Genomic DNA, 11,001 nt, shown 5'->3' on the forward strand with positions numbered 1-11,001 from the left:
GCAAGCCAGCTAGGGCCATCAAGAGACAATAGCCCTAGCCTGATGATTCAATCACTCTTCATCCAGGTGCCAGTCCCCAGACCAAGTTACTAGCTCTCAATATTGACCACTTCTTAGTCCCCCTCCCCTCTTCCAGCCAGCCAATAGTATGTTTTATGGGACCAACGAACAGGAGGTGTCACAGGGGGATGTGGCCAGTTCAACCTGCCCCCCACACCACAGTTATAAAAGATGCTGACCGACCACATGGTCGCTCCTCTTACCCTCTCCACGACCCCTATCGAAGCTTTGACCCTCTTATGTCCAGCTTGCTATCCATATACCCTACCTCCATCTTTAAACTCTAGTCTGCAGCTAGAGTCCACATGGTTCAGCCGCTTCAGAGCACGTGTTCCCCATCTTCTATTTCTAAATCCTTCTATTCTTCCATTGGAACGTCTCAATCAATGAGGACAGGTAAATATCATCCAACCAATGAATATCCTGCTCATGCAAACGTGATAATTATCTATCTTTATTTCTTAGTATAAGTATAAATGATATATATATATCCTCCAGTAAAAAGACATTATATTATACTGAATACAGTCTCTGTGTCTGTTCTGGTACTTACAGTAAAGGTGGGACTTCTGTATAAATTGGTGTGAACCCTAATTTGCCTATTGCCAATTAATAATCATAACTTCCCCTAGATCAATTAAGTATTCAAGGCAATTTGGCTAACAGCGTGTTGGATTCATCTTTGGCTCACAGGCCAGGCTTCCACTGACGTCTTTTCGCCCAGGAGTGCAGGCTTCCAAGCCTTCTATCGAGTGCATTTTAACACAGCCCTTCCTCCAAAGGACCTACGAGCAGCTTACCAGATTGGTTTCCCTTCCTCCATTTTATCTCTCCGTAAAAACCCTGGGGGTTAGTTCCAAGAGGGAGAGTGATTCATCCTGGGCCACCCACCAAGCTTTGGGGCAGAGAATTATCTTGCGCTTTCTCCTAAAAGCAGCTTCCTGCCCGCCTTTCAAAGGGAGTGCACTTGATCGGCCTGCAGGATCTTTCGTCCTGTGGGTGATGCAGGGCCTTCGGACTCCAGAGCATGTGGAAGCTCTGGGTGGATAAATGAGCCAGCAACCAGAAAAGGGCAACTATGCTGGTTGAAGAAAGTTAGAGTCTAATGGCACCTTTAAGACCAACAAAGTTTTATTCAAGGTGTGAGCTTTCATGCCCATGCACACAAGGTGTGCATGCGCATGAAAGCTCACACCTTGAATAAAACTTTGTTGGTCTTAAAGGTGCCACTGGACCCTGTGTTCTATTGCTTCAGATTGCTTCTATTGCGGCCCACCTAAATCTGTGTTAGCTGAAATCCATTTTTATCGGCAGTCCAAATGGTCTTTCTGGTAGTTCTGAACGACGCCATGTCACCTATGCCCACTAGATGGTGCCCAATAGTGTTCACGGGGGCTTCTGCCCCAGGGCTAAAGTATCCCCCAACGGATAAAAGTTCCCAGATCTCTGTTCTCTTTCCCCACCATCTTGTTGACCTCTACTTCCTCTGCACTCAACAGATTCCAGAATGACCGTCCCCAGCTCTTGCTCTCAAAAAAAATTCTCTGCAACAGGTTAAGTCCTCTAGGAAAAATAGTGGTGGAGGGGGCCCCCCCCCCCCCCCGGTGAGAGGTCTTTTGCTTTTCTGTCTCCATCAGCTTGAACTAAAATCTCACTACCTTTAACGAAGGGAAAGCCTACGTATGTAAGGAATTTTGTCTTTCGTTGTATTTTACAATCTTTTAACGTGAGCCGCCCTGAGCCTGCTCTGGCAGGAAGGGCGGGATACAAATCGAATTAAATAAATATTTTGCAGTCTTTTGTCTGCTTGTAAGGGTAGTTTTACTTTCACCCCCAAGGGGCTTGGATTTCAGGGACGCCAGCCTCCAGGCGGGACCTAGGGATTCCCTGAAATTACAGCTCACCTCTGGACTAGAGATCAGCTCCCCTGGAGAAAACAAATGCTTTGGAGGGAGGGCTCCATGGCATTGTACCCCACTGAGGTCTCTGCCGCGATTACCAATTTCTAGGTGGCGGCTGGAGATCTTCCACTATTACACTATTCCAGGTGACGGAGATCAGTTCACCTGGAGAAAACGGATGCTTTGGAAGGTGGACTCTATGGCATCATAACCCACTGCAGTTCCTCCCACAGCCCCATTCCCCAAATTTCCAAGTCTTTCCCAACCCTGAGCTGGCAACCCAAGCCCCCCGCCACCCCCAGGCGTTTCCCAGTCTGGCACCCCGGCCCCACACAGCCCCCACCCGCTGGGTCGACCTGGCAGCCCCTCATGCAGATTCCCTATAAAGTGATTTTTATAAAACATCTCCCGACCTCGGGAGTACATCTCTACCAAACACTCAAATCCCAGGTTTGACTTTGTATAACTCCCACCCTCCCCTCGGTGGAGGGACTGCATTACTTGAGAATTGTAAGGTGCATCTAGCCTCATAATTCCCACGGCTCAGGAGTCAAAACAGGCGTTACTGGCCCTCATTGAGAAGTGGGTTTTCTCTCTACACAGAACTGGATGGAAGCACCTCTTGAAATCTTCTCAACCAGCCAGTCTCCGATAATATATAGGCCATTGATTAACACGAATGCAGTTTTGTCAAACCCAGTTTATCCAAAATTGCTGTTAAACTTTGCATCCCCATCCTAGATGTCCAAACCTCTCTTCCTGGACAACATGTCTTTCTTCTAAATCATTTGCGGATCACAGGACAGAACAGCTCCCTGAGTTTTCTAGTTGAAAACAGTAGGATTGGGGGGGGGGGGGATTAATGGCATTCTCAGAAATTCTTTCCCCCAGTGAAGTGGACTTTTACAAAGTGATGAATAACTTTACTGCAAGACTCTCTTAATGGCATTGCATTTACAAATGTTTCAATGACCCCAGAGAAGCAGCTCCCTCCCTTGTCCAAAGGGCTCTGGGAAGGTGGGCTCAAAGCTCTGGCCTGCTGTGAACAAGAGGAAAGAGGGACCAACCTCGGGACGCCTGCAGACACCAAACCAAGACAGGCCACGTGCGATCTGGGGCGACGGACACCTCTGACTGCTAGACCATGGCCAGCAAAGATCCAGTAGGTAGGTAGGCAGGCAGGCAGGCAAACCATCATCCGGCAATGCTGCACCCGTTCTAGTAATTTGGGGGAGCTGCAGTTCAGCCCCCTCCACACACACTTAGCTGCACAGAGCAATGGTTGTACCTGTTTAGGCAGTTACGAAAATGTCAGTGCCCTGGGATCCGGTTAGGAGGGGAGAGGTTCCTGCCCATCCCCTTCTCCTGCTGCGGCCCACAAGCCCCTGAAACGCCCTTCCTGGAGGAGGGCAGGGGAGGCAGCCCGGCAGTGGGGAGGGGAACCTCCGTCGCTGTCCCCTGAAGAGGTCAGGGTAACTCAACGTCCTTGATGTGTGCCCTAACCCAGGGCTGGCCAAACCGCAGCTCGGGAGCCGCATGTGGCTCTTTCGCACAGTCTAATGTTAATAAAAAGCAAATTTGCCCATTTTACAATTTAAAAAGTGCGTGTATTATTTGTGGCTCAGGGCTGCGGTAGCTCAAAGGTTAAGACGCTGAAGCTGCAGACCGGAAGGTCTGTAACTCAAGAGTTGGAGACCCGAGTGCCACGTGACGGAGTGCGCTCCCGCCTCTGGCCCCAGCTCCTGCCAACCTAGCCGTTCGAAAGCAAGAAATTGCAAGTAGACAAATAAGTACCACTTCGGTGGAAAGGGAACAGCGTTCCATGCGCCTTGGCACCTAGTCTTGCCGGCCACATGACCACAGAGGAATCTTCGGACAGCACTGGCTCTTCGGCTTGGAAACGGAGATGAGCACCGCGCCCTAGAGTCGGATCCGGCTGGCTTTTGAGCAAGGGAAACCTTTACCATTAATATTTGTTCATGTCTTGCGGCTCTCGAACATCTGGCGATTATTCCATGTGGCTGTTACGTTAAGCAAGTTTGGCCACCCCCGCCGTAACCTGTGCGGGCCCAGGCTAGCCTGAACTCATCAGATCTCGGAAGCCAGTCAGGGTCGGCTCTGGTGAGGACATGGATGGGAGACCACCAAGGATATCCAGGGTTGCTATGCAGAGGCAGGCAATGGCAAACCACCTCAGGCCATCTCTTGCCTTGAAAGCACTGTGAGGGGTTGCCATAAGTCAGCTGTGACTTGACAGCCCTTTTCTCCACCAACTACATGGCTGGAGGAGGCAAGGCTCTCAGTGTCCCCTCTAAGCTGAGTTAGTGTGAGCCAGCTCACAGTGTTTTAGCCTCTGGCGCAAACATTTTTGTCTCAGCTCAGGCAGGAGGGCTCCACAGCAAACTAATTTATGTAGCCACCCAATCGCTTGCTCACAACTTTAATGCCGGTAGCTCACAAAGTAGAATTTTTGTTCACAAGACTCCACAGATTAGAGGGAGCACTGGTCACTATATTGTATTTTAACTGCTGGGAACCACACAGGGCTTTGTGGATGTTTTAGTACCTTGCGGAGAAGGATCGCCACGCCAGGCTTAGAAACATGCAAGTCTTTGATGGTTTGTTTTTTACTATGCATATTAATAAATATTCTTTATTTTTAAATTTTTGCACATTGCGCTCCAACAATATTACATCCTGAACATTTTTGCAAATGGATGTCTTACTCTGAAAAATCTTTATATCAAGCTCATTGTCATTTCTGTACAGAATTAGAAGTACAACATTACTTTTGCCACTATAAGTTGTTAAGTGTCACAGTTAAGAGAAAACACCGAATGAAGTAGAGTGAGAGAGAGATGGCTTTAAATTATAAAGTTCCTAGGCGTTCCCCCGATCTAGTCAAAACTAAACAAAAATCCAATCTTGAAGGGGAAAAAAAAAAAGACGATCAGAAATTAAAGATATCACCTCCACCAGCCTCCTGTGCAGGAAATAAAAGGGGTGGGGGGGAAGAAACGAAAAAAGAAAAGCCACATTGATTTTAAAGGATAAGATTGTTAGGTCACTAAAGAAAATGCATTGGGGGGGGAGGAGAAAAGGCGCAGTAGTCATCTGGAGAGTTTTGTTGAAAGACAGAGCTAATTTTATTGGGTTTAGTTCGCTCCAGCTGTTGTCAGCCAGCCGCTACAGACTGGCCTCTTGTGATCGTTCAAGCGGCAGTATTTGTTGAATTTCTCCTTCAGATGCTGCCGGTATTGCTCTCTGTTGCTGTAGAAGGACTTGTTGTTTGCCATGAAGGACTGGATCTCGTCTTGAGAGATGAAGCTTTCCTCGTCTGAAGTGCACTCGGATTCGTCCTGCAGAGGAAACAAAGTAGAAGGGGAAAGGGGACGGGGAGAAGGGGAGACGAAAGCCTTCAGCACATCCACCGCTACAGGACCTTCTCCTGGATCCTGGTGTCCAAATCTGCCCTGTTTAACATCCATGGGAACAGGTCTACCTTTGCTCAAAACCATTTATTAGAAAAATCAAACGTCTCATGCTTTTTTATCCCATCCTTCATCCAAGAAGTTCAGCGTGGTGTACAGCCTTGTGATGTAGGCTAGGTTGAGCGACCGATACAACATCACCCAAGTTGCTTCGAGGCTGGGATTCGAACCAAGATCTCCCAGACCCTAACTCAGTTCTGCAACCACTACACCACACATTCACCCGCTGAGCATGAATGTCTCCCGTTTGTCCCCAGCCTAGTGATCAGAGCAGACTGCCTCTGTACATGAAGGTTGCAAGGGATAGGCTGTGGCTCAGTGATAGAGCATCCACAAAGTCCCAGGTTCAATCCCCAGCATCCCCAGTTAATGGGATCAGATGACAGGTGACACAAGAGGCCTTGGAGAGCTGCTGCTCGTCAGAGCAGGAGATGCCGGCCTTGGCAGACCAAGGATCTGAATTGCTATAAGGCAGATTCAGGTTTGTGTGTGAGATGTTATGGCAACGAGTCAATGAATCTCCTCCCTATGGAGTGAGCCCAAACTGATACGAATGAGTGTCCAAATGGCAACGGAACTCCCCGAAAGGTTTCCCAGGACCAAAACCCTGCTCGGTGGGGCCAGACGGAGCCTGTGGGCTGGGAGGAAGGAAGAGGAAGAGTCCTCCTTGTTACTTACGAGGAGCTCCACCAAGCTCTTGGCACCCTTTCCAGAATCGGGACCGGGGGCCGCTTCCGGAGGTTCCGGGCACAGCGCCGCCACCTTCCTGTGCTCCAGCCAAGGCACCGGCTGCCCGACCTTTTCCGCCCGACAGCAAGGCTCAGAATGCGGGTCTTTGGTCTTGTCTCGGTGGAACTTTGTGGGCACCAGATTCCCTGAGTTCTCTCGATTGCTCAAGTCTACAAGGCAGCTACCCGGTTTGTGGATCTGGAATAAGGAAGCAAGGCACGTTTCTCTCCTGCGCTGCAGAATTCCATGGCAGCTCATTGCACAACACTGGTTGATTGCTCCAGATACATAAAATAATAATAATAATAATAATAATAATAATCGGTACGAAGGTGCAAACCTTGGCCTGGATGACTTGGGCTAGCCTGATCCCATCAGGTCTCGGACGCTAAGCAGGGTCAACCCAGGCTACTGCCTGGACAGGAGACCGCCAGGGAAGCCCAGGGTTGCGACACAGAGGCAGACAATGGCCAACCACCTCTGGATGTCTCTTGCCCTGAAAGCTGCTTGACGGCACTTCCCGTCACTACCAGGATGGTGCAAAAAGATGTGCTTGTGCCCAGGGGTGAGGTGCTCTGCTGCGCTGCCTCCTACCTTCATGCCTCAAAATGACACATGTATAAAGGAGGACTGCATGCCTTCTCCCCCTCCCCCCGACACACACAAAAGCAACGCTCCCTCTAAGCTGTGCAGTGTTGTGAACAAAAATCCTACTTTGTGAGCTCCTGGCATTAAAGTTGTGAGTGAACGATTTGGTTACTGCATAAATTAGTTTGCTCTGGAGCCATCCTTCCTGAGCGAAAACAAAAATCTGTGAGCCGGAGGCTAAAAAACTGTGAGCTAGCTCACACTGACTCAGCTTAGAGGGAGCACTGCACACAAGTGCACCATGTTTCCATCAGAGACCCTCCTCCAACACAGGACAGTAATTATATCACACTCTCTCTGGACCTCTCTTCCAACAGAAGGCCACCAAGCACCTTCAAGGTTGGTCATTTGGATCAGGGAAGACTTCTTTAACATAGAATTTTCTTCCTTCTCCATTTGGTTGGCCCCTTGGCCTCTTGGCTGAGGCTACAATCCATCTGGACCATTAGCTAGTCTGATATTCTGTTAACTACATTTGTGAATATGTCAAAGTTCTTTTGCCATTCTGTTTGTTCTGTTCAAAAACATCCTCCCCCCCCCATATACGCTGATTTAAACAATATGAGGAAGCAGGGTAGAAGCACTTTCAAATCAGCATGTACCCAATATTCTTTAAAAAAAAAATAAAAAATTAAGACACTGTACAGGGAGGAGGGAGGGTACTGTGACTGAGAGCAGGGTGAGCCAATCAACTATGTGCACAGCCCTCAGTCTGACATGCGGGAAGTAGTTGTACAGGGGACCAAACGGAGGCCACGATGTGTTGTTATTGCCACCAATGCACAGCTGACCTATGGTGACTCCGTAGGGTTTTCAGGGCAAGATACATTCAGAGGTGTTTTGCCATTGCCTGCCTCCAGGTCATCATGACCCTGATAGTCCTTGGAGGAGGTCTCCCTTCAAAATACTGGCCGGGGCCAATCCTGCTTAGAGGTTCCCAGACCTGGGCTACGGAGGTCAGGAAGCCATGATGCCCACTGCTAAAACGATGCACATCTCGACACACGGGGGAAGTTGAGTTTCCACATCTTCCCAGGGCCCCACACGGGAAACAAGAAGCTGCCCCCAGAGGACTCCCCCGTGATTCCAACTCACATGTTCAGCCTCGCACTTCTTGCTTTTCCTCTTCTTCTTCCTGCTCTTCCCTTTCAGGTGATCTTCGGAATTGGCCCAGCACTCCACGCAGCTGTCCCCATCCTCCTCTTTGAGGTCGCAGTGATGGACGCACGGGTCCTCCCCTACGGGAGAGAGAGGGTGATCCGCTGAGAAAGGGGGAGGGAAAGAAGACGGACAGAAGAGCGCCGAGACCCTCTGGGACAGCAAGCCAGTCTGGAGCGCCAGAGGGTTGTGAGGAAGTGGCTGAGCACACCCCAAGAGGAAAAGTACCAAGAGGTTCTCCCAGGGGGAGGAGGAGAGAAGGAAGGTTCCTTAGAACAAGAAAGAGAACACAGGGAAGCAGCAGATGAAGGGGAACAAACAGACGACAAATGTTAAGATCACATGTGGCAAACTCCATGGACTCCTCCTCTCCAGTGCAGGGCAGACTCAGAGGGCAGATGTGCCACGCGCAGCCCAGCACAGAGAACAGGGGAGTGGAGGAGAAAGGGTCCCGGAAGCAAGGATTTAAAAGGAAGTAGTGAAGCAGCAGGCCCAGGGGGCCGAGGTAAGGGATGCACAGATGGGAGAAGCCTTTGTGGCCTGGGAAGCAGGAACACAAAAACAGCTCCTGAAAGACAGCTGAGGAGAACATTTGTGCTTCTCTGCACCCCGACACACGCCCCGCCATGCCAGGCCTACCGTTTTCGTCATGGTTGCAAATGCCCTCCGTGCAAGCGACATCCGAACCTTCTCGAGATCCTGTTTCGCTGCCCTCCATGCTGGACGAGTAACCACAGTCACTGCCGTTACAGTGCGCAGATAATCCTGGAGGGGCGGGGGAGAGAGAGAGAGACCATCGTTGCCCTATCCAAGTGGCCCAGGACCGGGGGGGGGATCCTTCCAGTCATTATCGAAATCTTCTGCTTCCACCAAGACAAGTTTAAACACCCATTGCCTCTCTTAAACAGCCATTTTCAAGGAGACTGAAAAACACACCTATCCATTTTACAACTGCCAGCGCTCCAGGGGACAACCGCAGGACCTCTCTTAATAGCAAAGTGGCTGATTGCGTGCCAAAGGCATTGGAACAGGGGTAGGCGTTTCGGAAGATCAGGGAACAGGGAGGAGGAGACACATCCAAGGTAGACAGAATTTTTAATCTTAATGAACCAAATAAGGCTACACCTGCCCCCCTCCGTCCACTCAAATAGCCCAAATAAGTTCATTGCCTCTCTAAGGAAAATAAAATGCTCAGCATCATTTAAGGGGGGGGGGAGGGATGAAAACTGGACTGGATAAACCTGTGACAGGTTTAAGACTACCCAAGAAGAGCATGTGGTGTGCATCTCCCCCCCCCCCACTTGCCCACAGTTGGACATCTCCTCCTCCCCAGCCCGGACCAGGGCTACTGCTCCTCTATGATTCCTACTTAAAATATCTACTGGCTTGCTTTCTCCCGGCTGAAACGTGCCTTTCTTTATTTTTGGCAAACCCAGTAAAGTGCCGCCAGTGGGGCAAGTGCAGGAAGTACTTTCGTTGGGGACAAGGACCTCGACGCAACTGCTGCTGGTTTCGGTGCTGCCGCAGGCTTTGCAGCTGCTCTCCAAAAAGTTCTCCTGCAAGGAGAGAAGCCAGAGAGAGGAGTTAAGGGCGAGCCGGAAAGGGGGGGCGACATGTGTAAGCTCCCAAATTCAGCGGGTTAAATTAAAATGTTGCTCAAAGGATTCCCTGACTGACAAGGGAACACCAGTTTGATAAGCGGGGCTTCTTCGAGGCCTTCGTCACTTATAAGCAACACTGCCTACCCAAGAGGCTTTGCACTGAAAAGCCACACACCTTTAACTCTTCCGTTTATTTTAACCAGTATATTTAAACCAGCATGGGCAGAAACCGCACAATGAGTTGTGACTGTGTGCACACAGCAGCTCCGATTCATTTCGAGGTGCCTCAATGCTCCCTCTAAGCTGCGGAGTCTTGTGAGCAAAAATTCTACTTTGTGAGTGACTGGCATTAAAGTTGTGAGCGAGCGATTTGGCAACTGCATACATTAGTTGGCTCTGGAGGCCTCCTTCCTGAGCTAAGGCAAAAATCTGTGAGCTGGAGGCTAAAAAACTAACTCAGCTTAGAGGGAACACTGGTGCCCATTGCCCTATTCTCCAAAGCATCTTTCGCCTCGGAGCACAAAAAACCAGGTTGCTTACCTGTAACTGGTGATCTTCGAGTGGTCATCTGTGCATTCACACCCATGGGATCTAGTGCACACGCGCTGGATCGATCGGTGCTGTAGCAAGCTCTTTTAACGGATTTTCGGGCCCAGTCCCTCGGGCATGCGCAGGACCCCCACCAGTTCCTTCAAACCACCGCAAATCAACCGCTATTGAAAATGTAGAAGCTGACAGCAGCGGGGAAGGAGGACGTGTAGTATGAATGGGAATATAAAGATTTTTATATATAGGTTTTTTCTTCTTGATTGTTCATATTCATATTTCTCTGGTTTTTATAGATTTATTCTTAAGTAATATTTTATTAGGATGTTAGAAAGGCCTGTTATATAGAAGGCTTTCCTCTTGTAGGTCTGATATTGTTAGCAGACAACATAATAGGTACAAAGTTCATGATTCTGTAGTTCTTAGGGCAAACCTTTCAATGTCTGGGTCAGATAAGATTTTAGTCTTGTATCAGTAATGAATACTTTTGTTTGGGGAAGAACAAGCTTTAGCCGATATGCCTTAGGTCATGTCAAGTAAATATGTGACGCTATTGCATAGAAACACCTTACTTACATTTGACCAATAAGGAGATTTTTATGTAAATGTTGTTTAAGCTTTTGTAACCAATTATGCTGTTTGAATATTATTCCCATGATGATGGTATGATGATGTCATTTTAAGTATTTAACTTTATGTATTTCCTGAATATGTTCAGAATATGCTCAAGAAGAAGAAGAAGATGAAGAAGAAAAAGAAGAAAGTTGTCAATTGTTGGTTAACTATTTGGTCTAATTGTTTTCCTATTAATTGAAGCATGTTTCCTGATTATACTGAGAAGAAAGTAGTCAGTTTTGATGGGTTCTT

At 48.8% G+C, this 11,001-nt stretch overlaps 1 protein-coding gene across 3 annotated transcripts in view; it reads right to left on the reverse strand.

Annotated features, from left to right (window-relative positions):
• Nucleotides 1–4,632: 4,632 nt before the first annotated feature.
• Nucleotides 4,633–11,001, reverse strand: part of GGNBP2 (gametogenetin binding protein 2) — a 42,100-nt gene continuing 35,731 nt past the window's right edge. For all 3 annotated transcript variants that reach the window (XM_015409496.1, XM_015409495.1, XM_015409497.1), the window contains exons 10-14: nt 9,399–9,543; nt 8,627–8,752; nt 7,925–8,067; nt 6,131–6,379; nt 4,633–5,320 (exon numbers count right to left, since the gene is read on the reverse strand). In XM_015409496.1, coding sequence (XP_015264982.1) covers nt 5,117–5,320; nt 6,131–6,379; nt 7,925–8,067; nt 8,627–8,752; nt 9,399–9,543 — 867 coding nt within the window. In that variant the 3' untranslated portion in view covers nt 4,633–5,116. The remainder of the gene's footprint in view (nt 5,321–6,130; nt 6,380–7,924; nt 8,068–8,626; nt 8,753–9,398; nt 9,544–11,001) is intronic.

The sequence above is a fragment of the Gekko japonicus genome, unplaced genomic scaffold (assembly GCF_001447785.1).
Source record: "Gekko japonicus isolate JY-2015 unplaced genomic scaffold, Gekko_japonicus_V1.1 scaffold959, whole genome shotgun sequence".
Taxonomy (NCBI): Eukaryota; Metazoa; Chordata; class Lepidosauria; order Squamata; family Gekkonidae; genus Gekko; species Gekko japonicus.